The 26643-nt window shown below is 37.8% G+C and overlaps 1 protein-coding gene across 2 annotated transcripts; it reads left to right on the top strand.

The window, feature by feature from the left end:
- Nucleotides 1-1299: 1299 nt before the first annotated feature.
- Nucleotides 1300-26502, top strand: galc (galactosylceramidase). 2 transcript variants are annotated; one of them, XM_012968598.3, is made up of 17 exons: nt 1300-1500; nt 4106-4174; nt 5130-5193; nt 7796-7909; nt 8374-8513; nt 8954-8992; nt 12876-13003; nt 19489-19644; nt 21113-21237; nt 22109-22236; nt 22701-22790; nt 23154-23243; nt 23343-23487; nt 24165-24345; nt 24666-24829; nt 25370-25446; nt 25908-26502. In XM_012968598.3, exons 1-17 carry the CDS (start codon nt 1330-1332, stop codon nt 26058-26060), a joined length of 2034 nt encoding a protein of 677 aa, XP_012824052.2. In that variant the 5' UTR covers nt 1300-1329; the 3' UTR covers nt 26061-26502. The 2 variants fall into 2 exon arrangements, with proteins under 2 accessions (XP_012824052.2, NP_001072270.1); NM_001078802.1 differs by lacking the exon at nt 12876-13003 and adding an exon at nt 16912-17042 and having other exon boundaries at nt 1315-1500.
- The last annotated feature ends 141 nt before the right edge of the window (nt 26503-26643 follow it).

Raw genomic sequence — 26643 nt, 5'->3', positions numbered from 1 at the left:
GTCAGACATAGGATTCAGGCTGTTATTAACCCCTGAACCGCCGTTGCTGTAGGGATCTGGTCCAGAAAAGGCAGACACCCTTGGGACTCCTGGCTATCCCCTATACCCATTTCCACAGTGGTGCCATACTATTCCTACTATCTGCAACTGCATTTGACATTTGTGCTATTCTACCTCAATGCTGTGAGTATTAACCCTGCGTATGCTGTGTACCATCAATAAACCAAGTTCTAGTTAAATGCAAAAGAACCTCTGGCATCCATAATTACTTTATATACAAGTTGTGGCAGTGGAGAGTTGTAGTTCCGCAACACCTCACAAGTGCAATTTTTCCGTTTTGCGAAGGCCCAGCCTGTGTGTTGGAGTCACATGTGCCCGTGCTCATACCTACTAGCCGGTACTGGCAAATACTAGCCAGAATAGGGTTACATTTATGGCGCCCAACGTGGGGCCCTTATTGCACACTGCCGTGTATTATCTTTATTAAAGTGACTGACAAGCGCTTCTGCAGCTACGGACTCACTAAAGCAAAGCGCCTGATCTTTAAAATAATACCTGTATAAAAGGCCGTGGGTTCGGGTTTGAGGTTCTCCCCGATTGTCCCATGTGCCTGGACTATTAAAACTGTATTTTTGTGATTTTCGCGCCCATCTCCTACTCCACGAGGCAAGCTGTGTGCGCCACCATATTGGCGTGAAGCAACCGCCGCCATCTTGGTAAAGGAGACGCGCACTGCAGAAACCGCCGCCCATCACCCAAGTCACGTGGGGGAAAGCAGTGAATTAAGTGCGGCTCTGCAGGGAGGTGCCCGGACATGATGTCACGAGCGACAATGCTGTGAGTATTAACCCTGCGTATGCTGTGTACCATCAATAAACCAAGTTCTAGTTAAATGCAAAAGAACCTCTTGCGTCCATAATTACTTTATATACAAGTTGTGGCAGTGGAGAGTTGTAGTTCCGCAACACCTCACAAGTGCAATTCTTCCGTTTTGCGAAGGCCCAGCCTGAGTGTTTGAGTCACATGTGCCCGTGCTCATACCTACTAGCCGGTACTGGCAAATACTAGCCAGAATATGGTTATATATTAGCGCCTGCACTGCAACCAGGATCTTTTTGTAAATTGAGATACACATAAACAGCACCTCTTTATTTTAAGACGGACTATAATCCTATTTAATCCCTCATATGTCAGTTCACATAAACAGAACAAACGTAAAAGAAAGTTCAGCATTGTCTCTCATCAATTGTCACAGGTCACCAGTGAAACGAATGCACAGCACTTCCTGTTGGGTCACGTTACTTGATCACATGACAGACACTGTGAGGGATGAGGACGGTGCTTGCTGGTTCCAGGAGGGCTCCGGGCTGTGGTGAAGGCATGTTTATTCTGTGGCTGGTATTGCTGTTGTTCCCAGGAGCCCCAGCCCAGTATTCAGTAGATGATCTCGGAGGGCTTGGTCGTATGTTCGATGGGATCGGAGCAATCAGCGGAGGAGGAGTGAGTGTTTAAGTATAAGGGTAGGGAAACAGGGAAGTAGAGCAGCTGAGCAACTTCTAAGCACTGTTGGTTATGCGGAAGCTGAAGCTGAAATGTTCTAATCAAAAGGCTTGAGAAGCTGAAGAGCGTGTTGTGTAATTGTGTATTTCAGTAGAGCAGATTACTTTTAAAGTAATGCATACTCCAAAGCAGTGAATTACTGTAGAAGGGGTCATAACAGGGTGGGACAATCCTAGTCACAAATGGGTTAAAAGTTTTGAGGGATTAGTAGACAATAGTAAAAAGGGGGGTGAGATTAGTGTAGGTTTGTAGAATGGTGCAATGACAGCAAGGGGATCTATTGTGCAGAGAGAGTAAAATAAGTAGCAGGAGAGAGGAGAAAATGTTACTGTGCAGCATGTCAGGAGCGTCTGGCTCTGATTTCAGCACAGAAATAGGAGTGGATTCAGCAGCAGCTACCAGCCCTTTTTCCCCTCCCTTCAGAAGGTGCAACTCACACAAGAAGATCCCTTTCACCTAATAACTCAGCCCTTCTCCAGACAGCAGCCCACAGTGCAGGAGAGACCAAATCGGTGCTTCCCCAGCACAATCAGCACAGAGCAGCGAGAGAAAGGGAGAGTAAAGACAGTTGGAGGGAATGTGATCAGTGACAGGGGCATAACTTTAGGTTCCTGCCCCTGTGAAAAAAGCAAAAAACCCCTGGCACTCACTGCACAAAATTACAGGTCTCCTGTGACCCCACCACGATGTCCCTCTTGAACAAAATCACGGGAACTAGGGGTAGGCAGAAGAGGCAGCTGCCTAGGGCGCAATGATTGGTGGGCGCCAGGCAGGAGCCTCTCCTGCCTACCCCTAGTCTGTTCTCCGTTGCGATCGGTATCGCACCCCCAAACCACCCTCTCCCACCCGCCCCCCAGCACGAAAACTGTGCATGCACGCCAACACACAGGGGGAGGGGGCGGCGGTGGTGCGATACGAAGTGATGTGCAGGCTCAGGGGCGAGATGGTCGACCGGGTTGCCTAAGGTACCCGGTCGGCTCGGCCCACCCCTGAAGACAGGCAGAGGAATATCAGTGGCAGGGTTGCCATATTTACTTTTCCAAATCAGCCAAAATCAGTTCTAAAACAGGCCAAAACTAGCCAAAAGCCACTTTGAAAGTAGCCGAAAAATAGCCAAATATGCGCAATGAAAAAAATATCTAAAAAATAAAAGTATATATGGGTAAGTATGCCTTTTTAAAGCGTGTAATCACTACCCAAACCCTGCGCTTCCTCTCCAGTTACTGGGATGGTTGATGTTTCCCTGCCCTCTGTGCCCGGTCCATGCAGGTTCAGCAAAGAGGAATAGAAAAGGGAGCTTCTGTCTATAATTGCATGCTTGGTATTGTAGTTTTATATTAATCTTAGCTGTAGGCTAATAATAAGATACAACCTACATTACACAGCATGCACTGGGATAGGCATGTCAGAGGTAAAAAAAATGTTGGCTAGTTTCCAAACTACAAACCCGCCAAGGCTCCAAAAACTAGCCCAAAATTGTACCTTGGCGAGTTTGTACTTTGGAAACCCGCCCGGGCTTTAAATTAGTAGCCCAATTTAGCGGAAAACCTGCCAGGAAAACCTGGCAACCCTGATCAGTGGTCCTATCGACCAGTGAGAAGAGGTGCAAGTGGTCAAGGCATCAGGGAGAGAGTGGAAATGAGCACTGACAGAGGGAATCATGGGAAGTCTACAGCAGGGGGTGGCAGCAAGCAGAATGGAGATTTCAGCACTGAGGGAAATGAAGATAGGGACAAGATAGTGGCAAACTCAGCAGTGAGTTAGTCTGGTGACAGGGGAGAGAGTGCAGGGGTGAGCATGATGGCACCATTTGAGGGTAGCTAGGCTGGGGTGGTATCGTCTGTGCTTAAAGGGGACCTGTCACCCTAAGAAATAACTCCAAATTATTTTCTATATTGTTAGTTGAGAAAAATAAACTTTACTTACTCTATATAAATAATATAAATCTTGTTTCCTTCCGTCTTGGAATTACTCAATCAAAGCAAGCAGGCCGGCACCTTTTTGTGGACACTTATTAAGGCAAGCTTTGTATCATGCCAAAATCTTGTTTATGTGCCAGAATGGGGGACCAGATGCCCATGCCCTTGCACTGGCTACACAATTAGATGAAGAGGAGGGAGGGGAAAAGTGAGATGTGCAGTGACATCTAGGTAGTGCTGAACAGAAAGCTAAAATTACTGTCTGCCCCTTATGCCTAAGAATGCAGTGGTGTAGGTATGCTAGGCTGTTAATGCAATGGTGCAATACCACAGCATTATTAAAATATGTAATTGTATAAAAACAGGAAGCACTAGCCTATAACTGCTTAAAAGAAATGTATATATATTAAAAGAGGAAATCTTTAAGGTAATAGAATCCATTTTAAGTCACTGTCAAAGAAAAAAAAATGGTAGAACAGGTTACTTCTACATCTATGTGCAAGATATTCATTTAGTTTTAGGTCAAATTTTTTTACTGCCTCAAAAATAGATAATTTCAGTGGTGTTTTGTTCACCACATCCTATTAAAATGAATGAAAAGAATCTTAACACTTTGTTAACTTTAGGCAACGTCTCGGCTTCTTGTAAACTACCCAGAACCACAAAGAACTGAGATCCTGGATTACTTGTTCAAGGTAAGATTTTGCCTTAGCTATGTGGCTGCCATTTGTTTGTGTGGAAGGGAGGGCAGTGCATTTTTATAGAGAAAGAATATTTAAGTTATTTAAAGTGACATAGAGGGGCTGTCTGTTGGGAATCATCTTGCTGTACTGTAAAACTATTTAGTTTAGGAAAAAAATATTTGAGTATCTTTCTTTTACTGGCAATTGCAAAAAAGAAAAAGCCTGGGTTAGAATAACAAAATGAACAATATATATATAGAAACGAGTTGCTGGAAAGCTGCACACCATAAAATACAGATGATTCCTGGGTGCCCGTGCAGAAAATGTAGATCAGGGACAGTCCCTTATGAAAGTTCCAGACAGGAACTGAAACGTCGGACTGAATAAAGCCTCAAATTTTCTTATGTAAACCTTTTGTGACTCTTCGTGAAAAACTTCCTGCGTGTGCTGTCAATCTAACCTTGTGTATATATATATATATATATATATATAAAAAATAGATCCTATATTTGATATATGGATTATATATATATAATCCATATATCAAATATAGGATCTATGTTTTTTACTTAGGACCTGAGGTTTTCCAGATAAGGTTTTTTTTGTAATTTGGATCACCATACCCTATAAAACACTGAAATGTTAAATAAACCCATTAGGATTGTTTTGCCATCAGTATGGATTCATGCAGCTTAGTTACCATTAAGAACAAGCTACTGTTTTATTATTACACATAAACAGGAAATTATTTTCAAAATTAAGATTCATTTGCTTAAAATGGAATATATGGGAGATGAACCTCATATAGTGCATAGCTTTGAAAAAACGGATCCCTTACCTGTTTTGAGGGAAGCGGATTTCAGTAGTTAGAAAGAGACAACTTATATCTCTCTTTTCAGTCAGTTCAGTGCAGGATCTGTCAGTGTATTGTCACAAATATTTACAATTTGACTTATTATCTTTTCAGCCAAATTTTGGTGCCTCTTTGCACATCTTCAAGGTTGAAATTGGAGGTGACGCACAAACAACAGGTAGCATTTAATAAATCTTTCATTTGTTTTTTCATTTATTTGAAATAATTTAATAACAAGCAACTACATAGTACTGCCTAAATATCTTTCTTGTCAATTATAATGAAAATCTGTGTTTCTTGAAAACAGTGGTGTGTGGTCATAATTGTAGGATTGTTCTATTGTGGAATTATAGCCCAAGCATTCTGGGATTCATTGGGAGTTGTCCAAGGACAGCTTGAAAGTCACATGTTGCATGTCTCATACAAGTAAATGATTCATACACCCTATTAAAAGGGAGCTGGATATGAAAGCAGGCTGCATTTCTACAGGATGGGAATAAAAACTGATGTGATATTAGTTGCAGTAATCAGACAGGACCTAAAATGCTTTAATAATAAAAACTGGGACAATCAAGTGTCTTCCAAGAAAAAGGAAACAAATAAATAAAGCAAGCAAGCAAGCAAGCATCTGCTTTTTTATTTGGCTAATGAAGCTAATAAGAGGTTAATGAATGTTTTTCTGTAGCCTTTTTCACTCAGCATTTATTTTTTGTCTTGCACAAGCTGTCATTGTCTCATGCTGACTAGAACTTTCTCCTCCCATTGCCCTCCTTTAGTAATCATTTACCTCATATTCAAATACTTGTAGCAGGAGTCCCCAACCTTTCTTACTCACGAGCCACGATGGAGCCTCAATGCACACTATCACTTACAGGAGGCTTTATTTGGTAGTAAATCTTGTTTTTACTCAACCAAAACTTGCCACCAAGTCAGGAATTAAAAAATGAGCACCTGCTTTGGGGGCACTGAGAGCAACATCCAAGGGGTTGGTGAACATGTTGCCCTTGAACCACTGGTTGGGGATCACTGCCTTATAAGCTATACAGTCTAGAAAACATACCCTCTTTTTTAAAAAAAAATTGTAATTTAAGGCCATGTTACCTAAAGCTTATAAACAAAAATGGTCCCCATTTTGTACATTTTTATAGAAGCAGTGTTGCAGTAAGCAAGTAAATGTGGCACAAAATTTTAATCAGCTAATGACTTGATGCAGGGTGCTGTTCATCTGATGTGCAGTGTAGTCTTAAATGGGATGTGCCATAGGGCACACAACACTACTGTGCAGCTTAAACCTTTTTATTAACACAGTAAAGTATTATATCTCAGAGACAATTTGATTTCTGGGCTTCTTTTGAGTATTTCAAAATAAATAGTTGCCATGCATTTTTCCTTTAAATGCTTTTGACTAATTATAATGTAATTTTTAAAAAAAAATCTTTTATCTGTCATAGCAAGACAATTAAAGGGGACATACGGCCTAATTTTAAAAACTCTATATTAGCTCCTAAATGCCAAAACAATTTATCATATAATATTAATACACATTTTGCACAGTGTTCAAGAAAAAAAACAACCATTCTCTGACCTAAATAAACTTTAGGCTGTGCTTCTTACTTTTGGTTTTCTAAAGATTTCCTATGAATGCCCAAGCCACCTGTACTTCTGTACTCCCCTGCTGAGGCAGTAAACCACAAGCCTCTGTAGAGTTTTCAAAATTAGTCTGTATTTCCCCTTTAGAAATGACACCCAGCAAATGATGTAAGTGCTATGCACCATCTTTCCCACACACAGGATTTAGCAAGAGGCATGTGGGCAAATACCACAGATTGAACAAGGCTTCCTTTTTACTTGCTTAGCTGAACATTTTTCCGAGAAAATACAAATATTTTATGCATGCTTTTTTTTTCTTCTGCACAAAATTTAGTGAGGGTCAGCCAGATATTCTAGTTTGTCATAACTTATTGAAACTAATGGCTGAAGTTATTTTATGGGGCTCTTTCCAGCAGGCTGGAAAAACACTTCTATATGCATGCAATACCGTAGTCAAATTGTGTTCTATTTTAACTATAATAATAGCACAGAGCTAAGAATATTTTAAAATATATTTTACTTGATCATTCTGTAACAGTTACAGTATTAAATACCTAATGTTTATAATTACATCTTTTGGATGTTACATGGGGATCTGCATGTGACTAATACCACCCCTTACTGCACAAACTTTGTGGATGCTGTTACAGACAGAAGGCAATGCATGAGTAAAGAAAATAAAACAAATTAAATGTAAAATTGCTTAGAACCCTCTAAAAGCACTTCTGCAATTTACATACATGACTTTTTCTTACTCCAACAATTTGTGAAACAACAGCACCACCTACTGGTGATTTAGGTCAGCTGACTTCATTTGTTAACAAATTTATTTCCTTATAAAAGTGACTAGTGATGTTGCTCTGCATAGAAAATTAAGTTTTAGGGTCATATGATGTTTCTCTGATCAGTTATTGTTGGGATCTGACATTGATGGAATGTGTTGAAAGCGAAGCAGAATACATAAAGAGAAGAAGGGTGCTGGCTAAAATTTCTAATTGTTTTCCTGTTATAAATGAAAAAGTAATTATTACTGCTCATCCTTTTTATTAATCTTTTAAGAAAAAGCAAAAAAAGATGTATGTTTTACACATTTATTTTGTTGCTTTCCCTTTTGTTTAAAGTTAGATGCTTAAGTCTACACTGGTTTTCTCCTTTGTCCCTTTACATAAAGGTTTTTTCTTTCACCATAGACGGAACTGAACCATCTCATATGCACTACCCCGATGATCAGAACTACTTCCGAGGTTATGAATGGTGGTTGATGAAAGAGGCAAAGAAGAGAAACCCTGCAATAAAACTCATAGGTAACAATTTCCAGCTGCTATATTTTTGGTGTTTTGGTCACCACAGTTTTATTACCAAAAACACGAAATGCCAAACACTGGAAATCACCTTTTATTGGCTTGAAACAGGAAGTATCATTGGGACAAATGCAGAAAATTGCCCTTTATAAAAAATCCAATGTATCCGTGAAAAGGACATTAATCTTGCTCGGCTTGACTAAGCTATAATATTTGGACAAAGCATTTCTTATTATACAATATGTCTATTCTTACATTAGTTGGGAAGAAAATCCCTAATACCTGCATTGTTTTTTAAATCTGTAACTACACACAATGTACATGTAAGGGTCATGCCCCATCAGCTTTAAAAGACATTGTAATTGTACATACTTTATGTGCCTTCACATAGACTCTCGGACTCTGACAAAGGGTTAAAAAATTACTGTGTTGTATTCTTTTCTTACTTTTGCTGTTGAACTTCCTAGGTTTGCCTTGGGCTTTTCCTGGCTGGATTGGTAATGGCAAAAACTGGCCTTACGATTTTCCTGATGTGACGGCTTATTATGTTGTGTCATGGATTATAGGTGCCAAGCAATATCATAACTTGGATATCGACTACATTGGGGTGAGTTTAGAATATTACACTTCACTTACTAATGATGGGACAAGCTGCATAGTGTTATGTGTTTGTTTTTGGGGTTTTATTGTTTTATGTTGCTTTTTAAAATGCCATGCAATTGGCCAGACTCGTGTTATCTTATTTAAATAAACAACTCTGAACTATTCAGCAATGTTATCTCTCCTCTGTGATATTTTTATTTTTTATGTATACATATATATGTTTATAGAAACATAAAATTAGTTAAATATATGAAATTGTTCCAGTTATTAGCACTAAGTCACATTTACAAATCCAATTACTATTCACATGATGTCATTTTGACTGCATACAGGATCCAGGAATCAGTCTAATTCTTTCACAGTATCCAACAGTTGAATTAAGATTTTCAGTATGTACTTATGTACTTATGTACTGTATGTATCTTAAACATGTGTTTTTTTCAGATTTGGAATGAGAGAGCCTATGACATAAAATACATAAAGGTGGGAACCGTAAGCTTGTGTGTTATTCATTCTTTTTAGCAAAATACAGGTATGGGATCCGTTATCTGGAAACCCGTCATCCAGAAAGCTCTAAATTATGGAAAGCCCATCTCCCATTGACTCCATTTTAATCAAATAATTCAGAATTTTAAAATTGATTTTCTTTTTCCCTGTAATAATAAAACAATACCTTGTAATTGATAAGATATAATGAATTCTTATTGGACACAAAAAACCTATTGGGTTTAATTCATGTTTTATTGATTTTTTAGTCTTTAGTTATGGAGATCCAAATTACGGAAAGATCCATTATCCGGAATACCCTTGGTCCCGAGCATTCTGGATAACTGGTCCTATACCTGTACCATTTTTTGCTAAACTGCTTAGTGCTAAGATCTGTCTTTGCTTTTACTGCTTTGCTTTTCAATGTTCAGTTCTTGGTAATGGAGCATGACTACACTTCAGTAACTATGTTAATGGAAGCTAACACTATAACATAGAAAAAGCAGAGGGAAGGTCGCGCTCTCTGGTGTAATAAAATGAAAAACAATTTATTTAAGAGTTAAATAATGCACTTACAAGTTTCAGCATGTTAAACACGCTCATCAGAAATATCAGCCCAACGTGTTTCCTCCGGAATAGGGATTCTTCAGGGGAATACATTTTGAAGCTTGCATACCTACATTAAACATGTTTAAATAGGTACCACTGGTAAGTGGAACTTACGTGTCCATATAGAGGTGGAAGTGAGATTCACACCAGCAGGGCTGAAGCGAAACAGCCCCTTATTGCTTCAAAAATTAGAATAAAGCAAGTGCATCCACTAGACCTACTTACTAATTTTTGAAGCAATGAGGGGCTGTTTCGCTTCATCCTTGCTTGTGTGAATCTCACTTTAGAATAAAGCAAGTGCATCCACTAGACCTACTTACTAATTTTTGAAGCAATGAGGGGCTGTTTCGCTTCATCCCTGCTTGTGTGAATCTCACTTCCGCCTCCTTATGGATGCGTCAGTTCCACTTACTGGTGATACCTATTTAAACACGTGGATCTTTAATGTTGGACTGAGCACTGCATTGACATTTCTGATGAGCGTGTTTCATATGCTGTACATTATTTTACTCTTAAATAAATTGTTTTAAATTTTAATATACCAGAGAGCACAACCTTCCCTCTGCTTTTTCTATGGATTGGATTGGGTTTGACCCGCATTTGGAGTGGCAACGCCTGTGATTTCATCTTGGACTGTGATAATACTCTGCAAGAGTTCTACTGCAAACCTTTAATACTTTTTACCCTGCAGGACTGATAATATAAATCCTATTTAAACACCTGGCTTTTAGAGAATTTGTGTTTTTCTAGAGCACCCCCATGAATTTAAAAACTTAACGCTACAACATGTTGTCACTCTAAACAAATTATTGTACTTAAATGCTAGAACTAGAACCATAAATCTAAAGCAACATTGTTTAAGCTGTTGCACTTTTCCCCCTTTGGAAGTTTATATATTGAGGTTTAGCAAAAAGAAAACACTTTTTTTATGGAACATAGGCCCCAAGCCAAGAATGCCCAAGAGGTAGATCGTGGCCTACCGGTAGATCACTGGTAGACCACAATGTGGGATGCCATCCCGCTTCTTTTTTCTCCCAACATACCGAAGAAGAGGGTGGCACTATGTTTCTGTGTACAAGAATGGAAAATAAAAAGTAGTACAATCCTTTTCACATTGAGCTTGAAGTTGGCACTGCAGTTATATACTTCTGTGTTGGCACTTGTATACTGTTATGTAGGCATTAAATGTGAATTTGGTACTGCATTTATATATTGCCATAAACATCTAGAGTGATAATTTGTCTTACGTCATGCGCTAAATGATAGATGTCTTACTTTTATTAAGATAGATCTCATGATAAAGGCCAGGTGGCAAGGGTAGATCACAGTGTGACAAAGTCTGGGAGCCCCTGCCCTAAGTAATATTCTGGGAGTCCTTCCTTGCAGCTAATATTTGCCTTTCTATTGGCTAATTTAACTATTTCTATTACCGGTGTTAGCCGGGAGGCACCAGACTAATATGATTGTGACTTGTTCTTTGTAGCCAGGTTGCATGAAAGACACCATAGTGTGGCTATGGGGCTGTAGTTTTTTTTTTTTCAAATCTTCAAGCCAGGTGATTGTCAGGTGATTGTTTCTTTGATTGCCTAGTGACCTTGTCTTTTTTAACCGGAGAATAAAATATTTTATTTTAGTACAGGTATTAAATCTATTATCCAGAATGCTTTGAACCTGGGGTTTTCAAATAAGGGATCTTTCCATAATTGGAATCACCATACCTAATGGCTGCTAATAAAAACATTTAGACATTGAATAAACCCAATAGGATTGTTTACCCACCAATATGGATACATCTAGCTTAGTTGCCATTAAGTACAGCTATGGGACCTATTACCTATTAATGTTTGGGACCTGGGGTTTTCCGGATAAGGGATCTTTCCGTAATTTGGAGCTCCATACCTTACGTCTGCTAAAAATCATTTAAATATTGAATAAACCCAATAGGATTGTTTTGCATCCAATAAGGATTAATTATATCTTATTTGGGATCAAGTACAAGGTACTGTTTTATAATAATGGAGAAAAAGGAAATCATTTTCAGAAATTAGAATTATTTGCTTATAATAGAGTCTATGGGAGATGGCCTTTCCGTAATTTGCAACTTTCTGGATAACGGGTTACTGGATAAGGGATCCCATACCTGTATAAGGTACTGTTTTGTTAATACAGAGAAAAAGGATATAAAAATATATAAAAGTATATATATATATATTTGCTTAAAATGGACTTTATGGGAGATGGCCTTTCCTAAACTTTCTGGATCAGGTTTCGCAGTAAGGCATCCCACACCTGGATACATTTTCTTACGAAACCATGCTGCACTGCCACAGTCCAACAGTTATTTTCTACACACCTTGTTCTTGGTGTTCAGAAAGGATGTGATAGAATATAGTGCTATTATATTTGTTCAGTAACCCAAATGTTGAATCCTGTTCTTTAATTTAATTAGATATTTTCTACTTGTTAAACTGCCTAATTGCAAAAAATAATAAAAAATAAATAAATAATAAATAAATTAAATGTCAAACTTCAGCCATGCAAAAGTGATTGATCATTTCCCATTGCTTGGCTCGTTATATGCAAATACATACATTTTTAAAAACAATATTTGTATTGTTAAATTGCCATACTGCATCAAGGTAAACCCCATATGGTCATCCTAACTATTCACCTCTGGTCATTTTATATAGGCTTGCAATTCCCTGCTTATTTGCATTATCTTGGGAAGATTGTCTCCTGGTTTGATTAGTCATACAGGGCTGATCCTTCCCTGTTATAGATTTTATAGTGGTTAAAATCTTGAAGACCAATTACATGGATTTTTTGTCTGTTTTCTGCTGAATAATTACCCAGTGATTTGGTCAGTATTAAATCTTGCAAAAAAAAAAAAAAATGTAATTCATATGAATCACGAACAAAATTTTGTCCTAAAATAAAATCAGTGATAAGATTAAGCATTGTTTTGCTTGTATTGAGAGGACTAGTATGTCCGGTATGTCTTGAGGTTCTGATATTGTTTCTGCATTTGCTGCAGTTGATGAATTAGTTTTTTGGATAACGGGAATAGGGACCCAAACCTAAAGGCTTAGGCTTAAAATGAAACCTATTTGCTTCCCATAGTCCCTCCCTAAATACCAATCATTTAAGAATTTTGCTGATGCTTAGACTTCAGTTTAAAATGTGTTCGGTTTTTATTTTTTTCCAGTTTGGAATTTAACCATGGTTATTGCAGTCTATCAGTAATTGCCAGTCTTTAACATTTGTTACAAAGGTTCTGCGGCATACTTTGGACAGGCTGGGTTTAACGAACGTTGGCATCATCACTGCAGATGGAGATTGGGAGATTGCACACGACGTGCTAGTTGATCCTTATCTTAATGAGGCTGTACAGGTCATAGGGTAAGTTATATTTGTAGGATAAAACTTAAGGTCCTTTAACATATCCCATCCTTGGCAGTAAAACTCTGCAAATTAGTCTCTTGGTCTGCAGTGTGGCATGTGTTCAGCTTTTCCATGCCCTCCTACTCTGCTTTGGGACTTGTGCTGTAGGATGCATGATGATTTCAGCTGGGATCCTGTCTTGGTATTTTTCTTTAGTCTGCTCTGGCCATTCCTTTTTTGTTTCTCTCTGGACTAACTGGTGCATAGTCTTCTTAATTTCAGTTCATGTGTTTGAGCTTGGCTGCAATGCTCTTATCAATTTTTTTAAAGAACTTTGTGGTTACATTTTATTGAATCTAAATATGATTTTGTAAATTGTATTTTTTTGTGAAACATAATTATGAGACATTGAAGTTTCCTTGGGAATTCTTCTAATTGCTTTGCTTTACCACATAAAAGGTCCTTGGGAACCTTGCCTGGAGCTAATCAAATGAATCATTTCACTATTTAAATCTTTTGTCATTGCAACACAGTCCTTTCTGCAGCATCTCTGGTTGAGCAATCTCCCCAAGCAGCCACTTTGCTGTAGGCACCACATCCTTAACCCAACAGAGCTCTAAACCGTGAGTAGCTAGAGCTTCCATACACTTTGGCTGTTTGGTGGGGAGAGCTCAACTGCAAGTTTAGTAGAACAGCCTGGACTGAAACCGTGACAAGGCATGTGATTGTTTCAGTAGAAATTCCTTCTATTTAAAGATGATCTGAGTTGCTGAGTTGTTTATTTTTCTGACTCTTTCCAGCTTTCAAATTGGGGTCACTGACTCCATCAATGATTGCTCTGTGAAGCTACATAATTAGATAGGCAAACTTATAGTATTGTGAACTGCAATGTATTCAAGTACCCTATCCCTTATTACCCCTTCCAAAAGTTTTCCTACTACTGATGTCAGACTAACAGGCCTATAGTTTTCAGGCTGAGAACGGGATCCCTTTTTAAATAACGGCACCATTAGCAATTCGCCAGTCTCTCGGCACCATGCCAGACCTCAACGAATCCTGAAAAATTAAGTGAAGGGGCTTGGCAATAACAGCGCTAAGCTCGTTTAATACCCTGGGATGAATCCCATGCGGTCCTGAACGTTTGTTTACCTTTACATGTTCAAGTCTTTTTTGAATTTCATCCCGAGTGACCCATGCGTCAGTAGCTAAATTACTAGAACTGGGCATATTAAAAGGAAGCCTTCATTAGCTGGCTCCTCAGATGTATAGACAGTTTTATTGTTGTTACTTATCTTTCTATTTATTCCCTCTTCTGTTCATATTCCAGTCTCTCTTTCAAACCACTGCCTGGTTGCTATGTTATATTTGACCATAGCAACCAGATATCTGCTGAAATTGCAAACTTAAGGGCTGCTGAACAAAAACCTAAATAACTTTACATTATACTAAAAGTTAATTTAAAGGTGAACAACCCCTTTAAGGCAAAGTTGCCTAGCATCAGGCCCTGTAGATTCTGGCAAATGTCGGAGGAACTGCTGTAAGATGTCATAGGCAGTCACGGTTTAGTGTGTCTGTGGGGGGCTGTTTGGGCCTCTGTGTATGTGAAATGCTAGGGCTCATTTTGAAGCTCAGTTCTTTTTCTTTAATTAGGAAGGCCACAAAGTTCTACAAATAACTCCAAAAATTGATTAGTGGATTTCGTTTCCAGATGTTTCAAAAAATGTGTAGGGGGTACAGGTGAAAAACAACAAACCTTTTTAACAAATCATATATTTGCTTGCATATCTGATATAAATAATAACCCTTTCTATATTAGTGTTAAAAACTTGTAATAAGCTAATCAGTCCCGTTTCATTTAGCCAAAAAATGTGAAGTTTGAAAATGCAGAAAATGACACTTGGCAAAAAAATTGCTGCGCATGTAAAAAAAATTATGCGTGAATCCATGTCATGTGAAAACTTTTGCTCATCACTATTAAAAGCTCTTTGATGGATAAATATATGCACATGTATTGATATCCTTGAACTAGAGCATTCCAGTGCCATTAACACTAGCTCAACTGTGGCACTTGGGTTATCTTTAGATCAACCTTTTTGCACTCCTTGTGGCCTCACTTTCTATTCAGCTTTGCCTTTAATTGGCAGCACTACATACAAAAAGGGGGAGAGGTGGGAATCATGTAGGTTTCCCCTGGAAAGTTACTAATGTTGAGCGGCGTACAGAATGCCCTGCCTTGGGAGTGCAAGGATAGACAAGGTAATGGGCAGCCCTGCAATAAACTCCCTTGATCCTGTTCAAGCTGCACTTTCCACCTTGTGTTGGGTTTTTAATCTGGTGCAAAGTACAGCGAGCACTTTCCACCTTGCAGTAGTATGTACTGTATGGATATGCATTGTGCTTGGACCCTAAGGACCCTCCAGCCCTTGTTTGTTACCCTGTTCGGTCATTCAGTAATATTATTGTGCTTTCCACAGCGAATAAAAAATACATTGTGTGTTTGACTGCCTTAATATAAACCAATTCCATTAATGACCTTACTTTTAGATAATAGATCTTATACCTGTATATATCAATCAAGCACAGTGCTTAGTTCCCTCTTTGAACTGAACAAGGGGCCTGGTATTTCCTCCCTTGAGTAATTTCAGCTAGGGATGCACCAAATCCAGAATTGGGTTTGGGATTCGCTCAAGATTCGACCTTTTTGAGCAGGATTCGACTGAATCCATGCTCCTGGCCGAACCGAATCCTTAAAATCATGTGACTTTTTGTCTCATAAACATGGAAGTTGAATTTTTTTTGGCACATGCGGCACTCGTTAACCTTTATGTATCCTAACTTACATATGTAAATTAGGATTCGGTTTGGTATTCGGCTGAATCCTTTGCAAAGGATTCGGGGTTCATCAGAATCCAACAATAGTGGATTCAGTGCATCCCTAATTTCAACCTTGAATATGTTATTTAATCTTCAGTGAAATCTGATTTACTGTTACGTGCACATTATTAAGAGAACATTCCAGCAGAATATTAATTTGTTATGGCCATTCCTTTCATTCATTACATAAAATCTGGTTACTTGTTTACAAAATGACTTGAAACTGTTAGGGGTGGATAAACCAGACTGTAGTTAATAAGTAAGTAAGTCACTTCTTACCTGGCATAATATTTTATTTTTTAATAAGGGTTGGAAAAGTATGAGTGTATTTTTGAATGTGTTTTGTCACCTAGTATAACCCCTATTGCATGGAAAATAGATTACTATGGTTGTTTTTTTCTGAGACCACAGAAAAATCACCAGGTGTGTTGTTAACCATGCAGTATCAAATGTTTTCAGCTTATAAATGGTGATCCATGATTGCTGGGACATGAAAATGCCCAGCCAGCCAGTTCAGATTCATCCTCTGACAAATGTATTAATGCTATTTAGTTATGTGCATGGCTGGACAAATTAGAAAATATTCAACCCATTTGCCATAGGCAGTTTGATTGGACAAATCTAGTTGGCCTGTATAATGACAGTTGCACTGTGATTGCTGTAGTGTAAAGCATCCCTCTTTCCCTCTTCTTTGTCACTGCATTATTACATGGTACCCCATCCTCTGTTTGGCAGTGTATTTATTAACATTGGAGACAAATATCACGGTTGATGTTGCTTATAGCAACCAATCGGCAATTAGATTGACCGATCACCTACAAGTTAGAAAACAAAAGCAAAGGCCTGATTGGTTGCTATGGGCAACATCACCGGTGATGTTTGTCTCTAATGTTAATAAATACACCCCTATATGTGCTTTAGTTGTGTTGCAACACCTTTACGTCTTAGCTTCATGTTTCATGTCTCATTGAACCACAAATACATATCTCAAAATCTGATTTTTAAAAAAATCTTTTTCTTTTCTTCTTGACTGACTGTGCCTGCCTTTAAAGCTTTTGCGCTACACGTTGGATAAAAACAATTTGGAGCATGTGAAGATAATAGCCAGCGATAACCTATGGCAACCCATCGCCTTTCATATGCTACAGGATCCTGAGCTGCTCAGGGTGGTCGATGTTATAGGGTATGGCCTTATGCTTTCTTATACCTAACAATGTGTGCTGAGTTCCGCCAGAGTAAAAGGGTAAACTAACTACTAACAAAATTAAAATAAAAAATCTTCAGCTTGCAGAATCTGCATTTTTAAAAATTTGCGCACTGTGAAAGTTATATTGCCCAGTGGAGCGAGTTAAAGGGAATCTATCCTTTTAAATATTTTTGGCAGTATAAGGCAGGCGTAAGGATTGGGCTAGCTTAGCCTTGTGATGTTGTGCTCATCTCTGAGCGCTGGATATTACTTTGGCTCTCAGTACAGAGCATAGTGCGCAGGGGGGCACAAGTGTGTGCTGTATGAGCACTAAGTAGAGCACTCTTGCACCCCTTGGGGTCAGGAATGAACCTTCTTGTCTATACTTTTTAAGATACAATTTTTGTAGGTTTAATGGAGGTTCATAATACAGGTATGGGATCACTTATCCAGAAACCTTATATGCAGATGCTCCAAACTACAGGAAATCCATCCATCATATATAACAGTACCTTTTACTTGATCCTAACTAAGCTGCACAAATCCATATTGGTGCCAAAACAATCCTATTGGGGTTAATTAATTTTTAAATGTTTTTAGTAGGCTTCAGATGTGGTGATCCAAATTACAGAACAAAACCCTTATCCAGAAAATACCAGGTTTAAAGGATTATGGATAATAGAACCCATGCCTATATTAACATGGATTTTTTGTAATTAAAACATTAGGCAAAAAATCTTTTTCAGCACAAGCCCAGTTCATAAAAATCATGTTGAACAAGGGTGGTATATTGCCCCTACAAAGTATATATAGGTGTATAGGTATAGATTATAGAGGCATTTCTGGCAAGCCAATCAGATTCTTTTTAAGCACATAAGACTGCATCAAATGCCCCTGTTTTGATGGTTTGAAAACTATAACAAAGGGAGTTTATCTGAACTCTGTATGGTTGTATGGAAGTGAGCCATCCCAGGAGAAAAGTCAAATGGGTAGAAGGAGGACTTGCTAACTGTGCTATACTGGGTATGTTTATGTGGCTATGAAGCTTAACATACTATAATGATATTTTAAGATATTTGTTTTCTTTATATATAGGTAATATTCACTGTTAGAAGTGTTTAATAGAGGTTAACAAATACATACTTAATTAGTGCAGTAATGATTCTTGTATGTGTTTATGTATGTACAAGAGAAATTTGTTACCATACAAAAGACCTTTAAACACAATTACATATTAACACAGTAAGTGCAAATACAGAATTACTACATAAAGTCAAACAACTGAAAAGTGAAAGACACTTGACATTATACAATCTACTGACAGTAACATGCTTTTAGAGCCTTGTTTAATATTATTGTGCATAGTGCAAGGTAAAACTCTATACCTTATGCAGTTGCTCCGCTTCTGTAAATCATGTGCAAGAGATGCAACAAAGCCCTGTACTTTACTTGAGTTATGTACTAGGCTCCACACAGAGGGCTGTAACACTATACACCCATGCCCCTCTACGTTTCACTCACAGGTCAAACGTGTTCAGTTGTGCCAGTTACTGGTGCCCAAATAGTTGGGGGGGAGAAATATATGCTATATTGTGGGATGAATATAACTTTCTGTCCTCTGCCCCATGTCTCATTTTTCTTGTAGGCTTATTGAAACAAAGTGTTTATGAAGTATATACTTAAGTTGCTCACCTGAGCAATTGGTTTCCTATTTGTGAAGCATATAATAAATATACTGCATATTTAGATATACACCTTTGTGTATTCTAAGAATCACATTGGCCATTAGCTTGGGTACTCACAAATCATTACTTCAGGTATCTTATATACAGTATTGGGAGTAGTAGTTGGGGGAATTGCTCAGTCCAAAGAAGCCAAAATATCGGGCAGATTAGCATACTAATTATTTTGATATATGCATGCTTCATTACATAGAATGGAGATTTGGAGGGTATAATGTAGTAACAGTTGCTCCTACCCATGTCCTTTGGGTTTATATTTGCCAATATCTCCTGTGTACGCAGTTGCACAAGTGTTTCATGTAAAATTAATGTACAGTTTGGAAAAGTATAACTATTGGTATTTTAGATATTTACCATACATTATTGGTGCTGAAGTTAAATAAGAAATTTGGAGTGAAATTACAGGCCTCAGCTTTAACTTCAATGGTATTTACATCGGAATTGGGTGGGTTTTTTTTTTGGAAATTACAGAACTTTTTATATGTAGTGCAGTCCTTTTCAAATAACCAAAAGTAGTTAAACAGTTGATAAGCCGTTCCATGGCCAGGTCTGGGCAGTTTCCTCATTATCTCAATAAAAAATGAAACAGGTAAAAGGTCTAGCGTTCACTTCAAGTAAGGAATTTGCATTTGGAAGTTGCTATGAACTCTCAATATGGTTCCGTATATGTGGTTATTTCTCCTTTTTTTTTTCAAATGAAGTGCCCACTATCCTGGAACCCACGCAGCACAGGATGCTATTCTGACAGGGAAGACTCTCTGGGCCTCTGAAGATTACAGCACTTACAATGATGAGGTCGGTGGAGGTTGTTGGGCTCGGATTCTAAACCAAAACTATGTGAATGGAAACATGACTTCGTGAGTAAAGCAACCTACTAAGTGTGCTCTAATAATTGGCACTGTATTAATGCAGGCATATAAACTGTTTAAAAAAAGTTTTTGTTTTTAGCTAATGAAAACACACTATGGTAGATATGTACAAAACATTGCGAATTTTCTCTAGAGATCATGAACTCCTTCATTTTTCATGTTTAAAGGGTGATTGCTGATAGAGATGATTTCAAGGATTTGTTCCTACAGCAATTAGTAGCTCCTTTGGCAGAGGACACAAAAGCTAAATTCTGCCAAATATTCAATACCCATGCAGCAACTCAGGGCTGAAGGATTTTAATGTGTAAACCCAATATTTTCCTACCATTTATAAAGGTTGGACACATGTCCCCCACCCAAACTGCATAATTTGTACTGCATATATCTCCTCGGTTCACCGCACCACACAATCACATTTTTATAAATCAAAGCTTTCACCCAGCAGCCATTTTCCCATGTATGTGGGACTTTTTGGGTTCCAGGCTTGAAATTAGAATTGAAAACTTACATAAATGCAAGGGATCCCTTTTCAACATGTTTTGTGTTTGGACTAAAAAATAAATTTCATATATTCTTTTATAGTAACCAAATACTATGTATAATACCCTAGAACACAAGGTAGGGCAAATATAATACTCAAGAACACATGACAGGTTAAAAGAACTGTCAATCTTTACAGCCCCCAGAACACAAAGCAGTACACAAATATTTCCTTTCTCATGTATAATACCCAAGAACACAAGTTACATGCAGTGCCAATTTCATCTATTAAGCCTTTAGAAAATATGTCAGGATACATGTAGTGTTAAACTCATATATTGTACCTAAGAACACATAACATGCCAATTTCATCTACTCTGGCCCCAGAACACATGGCAAGATAAATGTAGTGCTTGTTCCATGTATTCTTTCCCAGAGCCAAGATAATTAAAATACCTATTTTTATTTAGCCCAAATGACATGATCAATGCAGACCCCATAGCACATTATATGATACATGTGGTTTCAGGTGTATATACTATACCTACCAGAACACATACAGTGACAACTTCATGTATAACATTTAGGCAAATGCCACACGGTGTGGATTCTCAGCCTGCTGACAAACACAGGCTGAGAATCTGTCCCTAAATGTAAAAAAAAACATTTGATTGTGCCCTTGTAGCCATTGCGTTGGCCCGGGTGCAGGCACACACAGTGGAATTCAGCACCAAACTGTTTGCGTATACAGTTTTGCTCCGGATTCTGCTGTGTGTGCCTGCACACAGGCTGACGCAGTGGCTCCAGGAGCAGGCACAACCAAAAGCTTTTTTAAGTTTATCTACAGGGCAAAAATCCACCCTGTGTGCTACTGATGTTTATTCAGGGAGGCTTGTTTAAGCTGCAGTTGTTGGGGTAATTAAAGTATATAATTTTTTTCTGAGTTTTACAGATATGTTGCCTTCCTTTGACTTAGGACTATCTCTTGGAATATGGTGGCCAGTTACTATGAACAGTTACCTTTTGGTTTGGAAGGGCTGATGACTGCCAAGGAGCCATGGAGTGGAAATTATGTGGTATCAACACCCATATGGATCACTGGTAATTTACAGACTGATATCAAGATCTTTTGTTTTAAACATGCAGGTAGAGCCGATTAAGAAGCAACCTGACTTTTTTTCAGGATAAAAAAAAGAAAGTGAGTTTCAGAATCTCAATTAAAGAGAAATCTGAATCCAAATCCAAATCAAGGAGGAAGCATTAAACATGTTTAGTAACTGTAATGCTGAGGCAATTTAGATGCCTGCCTTTTGGTCATTCATAACTTAGGGAAAGTCTCCTAGTTTGAAAACCATAACTGACCGTAAAAATGCTAACTCTACTGGTTCTTATATCTGATAAATAGTTGTGTGGAGCAGACTTAAACAACCTTTAGCTCACCAGCTAACTTGGATCCACATTTCCTAACACTAATAATTACAGGTATGGGACCTGTTATCCAAAATGCTCGGGACTTGTGGTTTTCCGGATAAGGGATCTTTCTGTAATTTGGATCTCCATAACTTAAGTCTGCTAAAAAAATAATTTAAATATTAAATAAACCCAATAGGATTGTTTTGCCACCACTAAGTATTTATTATATTTTAGTTGGGATCAAGTACAAGGTGTTGTTTAATTATTAAAAATTTGAATTATTTCCTTAAAATGGAGTCTATGGGAGATGGCACTTCCGTAATTCGGAACTTTCTGGATAACGGGTTTCCGGATAACGGGTCCCATACCTGTAATTATGTAATAAAAAGAACAGCAATTGCTATAAACATACACCCAAGGAGATGTGGATTCAAGCATGCTATATTTGAATTATGCACTGCAAATACATGTTTGTTAAACGGATTTATTGAATTCTAACTACTGTTTGTATATTTTAGTATTATCGACAGTGCACCACTAACAGTTTTCTCTTTTTTAGCACACACTACCCAGTTCACGCAGCCAGGCTGGTACTATCTCAAAACGGTTGGACATTTAGACAAAGGTGGAAGCTACGTGGCACTGACTGACCGGTTGGGAAACCTGACGATTGTCATTGAGACCATGGTGAGATTCTCCCTTTTTCATTAAAGCATTTGACAGGCGATTTGACAAAATACTTCACTTAATTATCAGGAGTCCAGTGATATTACCTTATATAGAATATTTTCCTAAATAGGTATATTGTAGTTTTTTTTCCCTTGTTTTGCTTATAAAAACAAATCATATTTTTTTCAATGTGCTTAGTATAACCAAAGCAGACTTATCTGAAGTAAAATAACCCAAGTTGTATCCTCCTCTCAGAATTTTTACAGCTATACAGTTCTCTCTTCTGCATATCTCTAACAGTGAAATACTTAAAGCAATTTATTTATGCATTTTTAGTACGTTAATGTCATGAAAGGCAAACAGAGCATGCATATATTGAAACTGTTATATAAAAGCTTGGAAACTTCAGACTGTTAGGTGATTTACCTTGAAAGGTTATATGCAGAACAACAAATAATCCTGAATGTTCCTTGTCTCTACAGTCACACAACAACTCTATCTGCATCCGTCCTCCACTGCCAGACTATAATGTTTCAGCTCAGTATGCTACGTTCTACCTTCAAGGCTCCTTTGTGAGTATTGATTGCTTGGCGCATAGCTTGATACATCAACAGATGATAAAATGAATTGATTGGGCATTATCTGGATTGCAGCGTGCTGTTAGTAATAACAAATACAGGTTAACAGTGCTCCAGACAAAAAAGACACTTTTAAGATAGCTGTGGTTATGTTTGTCCACGAAAAAAACCTAAATGTGAGTTTTGGACATTTGGCATCAAACAATGAATTGCATATCTTTTCATTCTAAAATGAAGGCACGGGATTGTTTTTTGGTGAATTATTTAGCTAGAGGTTTACTGGTCTTGATTAACTGTTACTTTGAGTGAGTAAATAAGACAGGAAACACCTAAAACTGGGTCTTAATTGTGTTTTAGAAAAACCTGCAAGAACTGCAGGTTTGGTATTCAAGTCTGGACATCAACAACACCAAACCTGTTACATTCAAAAAACTGTCTCCACTAAAGGTACCCCTTTGTATATTTTGGTTTTATACCTTGTGATCTCATTATTGAAGGTTTACAAAGAATGCCCTCGCATAACCATTTCTGTCTAAATATTTTCAGGTACAAAATGGTTCTTTCACATTGCAGCTGGGGGTGAATGAAGTTTACACAATAACAACCCTGTTGACTGGACAGAAGGGTTCATTTCCTGATCCACCTGAATCCAAACCTTTCCCTCTAAAATACAAGGATGACTTCAGTGTCAGTAAGTTTGCTGTGCGTTTCTTTCCCCTTAAATGAACTTTTGTTATGTTGCAGGATTTATAAGAATTTAAATGTGAAGGTTATCTGAACATATTGTTTTCCAAATATAGACTAAAAAAAATGATGGCAAGAAAATTGTCATAATCCTGAGGTAGTCAATATCAAAAAATGCAAAAACTGTACTATACCTTGGAGTATATGGGCAGCTTCTGTCATTCCTTACCTTATGTGTTGGGCATAGGATAAGGGTGGCAAAGTTGAAACGCCACCTGTACTGAATTCATTCATTCAATTTTGCTAGGTGGATAGTGAGTTGTGAGGAGGAATAGGTGCCAAAATTCTATTCGGTAAACTTTTGGTCATAAAGAATTAATAGCATTATCATAATATTATCCACATGAACAGGTATTACATATTGTTTGACTGCTTTTTTGGTAGAATCATCTGATCAGATTGTGTCCCCATAAAATGAGTTAATGGCAAGTACCAAGCTCTCAGTTTAGTGCACTTTGGTCATCCACATGTGATTGTATTACACAAATATGGGCTGTGGAACAGCTGATGTGATACCGGTCCCTAGCTTGTGTGTGACCACTGTTAGCCTGTAAACCAGAGTTTGACATTTTTGTGCTGATAATGTATGTTAATGTATTTGCTCATATGCTTTGTCTTTTACAGGAAACCCCCCCTTCTCAGAGGCCCCTTATTTTGCAGATCAGTCTGGTGTATTTGAATATTTCACAAATACTTCTGACCCAGGCGATCATGTCTTCACCTTTCGCCAAGTTCTCACTCAACGTCCTATTACTTGGGCATCGGATGCTAACCAAGCCATTAGTGTGATTGGTAACTACCAATGGTGAGTGGCAATACATAGGCATGTCATGCAAGGGAGATGTGTGAGTTTTGTAAAGGGCAAAAAAGTCTCACAGACACTGTCAGTACAGAAAACACTGAAATCAAACGTTTTTTAAAAATATATTGGCCACGGGGAAGGATCTATGTGTGTGAAAATAAAATTGTATTTTATAGTAGTAGTAGTAGTATTGCTGGTTCTGTATAGCACTATTATACTGTTATGCTCATCTCTACCTAGAATTTTTACAGTGAGTGCATGTAGCACAAGTAAGACATTAAACTAAAAGTTTTGGTAAAGCTAATACAGTGCTTTGATTTCAGGTCTAATGTTACAGTGACAAGTGACATTTACATTGAAACCCCGGACACCGGAGGGGTGTTTGTTGCTGCTAGAGTGGATCAGGGAGGCTCACCGACTGACCGGGCAAAGGGTATATTTTTCTGGGTGTTTGCTGATGGCACATATAAAGTCACTGGGGATTTAAGTAAGTATGTGTGGTACATTGATAAATACTTCTGTTGGTTGGCAATCAGCCTAAGCTGGCTATAAACAGTTTTGCAGCATTGCCTGTAAAATCCAGTGCATGCACCATAAGTGGTTACTTCACTAGTAGCTGTACCTCCATTTTGCTTTTCTTTATTTGCTGTTTGACCATCTGCTCTTGTGGCCATATACGTTGAGAATCTGGTAAACTGTGCAGCGTCTCAGTGATCTATAAGCAGAAGTTCCAATTACAGTTTTACCCATAAAATGTTTCTTGTTTAAGTAGATAGATGCAATATGGCCATCTATATAGGTATATATATATATATATATATATGTGTCTGCTAAAATTGTGGTAATAGTGTTACATTTCTGATTCTCTTTTATCAACCCATATACACCTGGTTAATAACCCTTGCAAGACTAAAGACATTGCTGCTGGTGACTGTTTGATGCATATACTGTTTGGCTTTTAAGGTAATGTTCAGGTGGATAAAGTATATTCATTTCACAGGTGACTAATATGAAGTTTCTTTCACAGTGGGCCAGACTATTCTGTGCAAGGGGCTGGCAGGTGTTCGTGCTAGAAGCTGGCATACACTGACCCTACATATTGATGTAAGTAGGAGAATAAGAAGTTGGATGGATTTGCTGAAGTAAACATGCTGTTTATTTATAAAATTCAGTTTATTTGTTGTATTTTATTTTTTATAGAATTTCATTTTTGCCCTTTGGAAATGTAAATGTAATTATGACTTAGTATTATCATTAACTTAAAAAGTCATCAGATGATGACGGAAGTATCTGTAGTACAATCCTAAGTGTAGAGAGAGAAATAAAGTATTATTAATATTAAAGTAAGCTGGTATATATTTTGTTGTCCATTAAATTTTCACCCCAGCCATGCAGGAAAAGGGAAAATATAGAATAAATATCAGAAAACATGTTGGCTGCTGCAAAGCAAAAACTAATCTGCACCTAATGTTACATTTATATTGCCTGATAGGCCGTTGATTTAAAGTAGATTAGCATTGGGCCTAAACCTTTGTTTTCATAGTAACATTATTATGTTTTTGCAGGGTACTAATGCATTTGGGCTGCTAAATGGAAATCCCTTGTGGAAAGAAGTTGTGACTGGAGGACCTTTGAATGGCTGGGCTGCCATTGGGACAAGCTGCTTTGAATTTGCACAGTTTGATAACTTTATGATTGAGGTCAAAGATTCTGAGTGAGCCTTATTCAGAATGCCTTATTTGCAAGTCTTGTATAAACTCATAGAAGACTGAAGAACTGACAGTTCTATCATAGACTGATAAACTGAAGCAAATGATGTCATGTTAACTGGGGATATGAAGATATATTTTTCTAACACAACAGAATTTAGAAGCATTTCCTACAAATGCTGTCTGCACTGAATGATACCCTCCTTTTCACTTTTTGTGAATGGAGCAAGATATTTAAAAGAAGTATATTTTGACCCCTGAAGGGGCTAAATTGTTTTGTCTATAAAAACGGGTACATAGGATATTGATTCTTAATGGAAATTGCAATACTTTTGTTTACGTAAATCAAAAAAATGATAAGGAACTTTCTGGACCATGATAGCTGTAAGTTAGTGTCTGGACTTTGAGACTTTTTTTTACAGGCACAAAATAAAATGTTTTCTCCTACTAACTGAGGCTTGTTTTGTTTTAGTGCCAGGAAGGTTTTTAATATGATGATGTTATCTTCCTGTAAAACCTTGAATCTGTATTGTTTTAACATTCAGAGCATACCAGCACACAGGGTGGGTTTGAAACCATCAGTGCATGTGTA

Source organism: Xenopus tropicalis, chromosome 8 (genome assembly GCF_000004195.4).
Source record: "Xenopus tropicalis strain Nigerian chromosome 8, UCB_Xtro_10.0, whole genome shotgun sequence".
NCBI lineage: Eukaryota > Metazoa > Chordata > Amphibia > Anura > Pipidae > Xenopus > Xenopus tropicalis.
The sequence above is the reverse complement of the archived record's forward strand: the minus strand, read 5'-3'. Positions and strand labels throughout refer to the sequence as shown.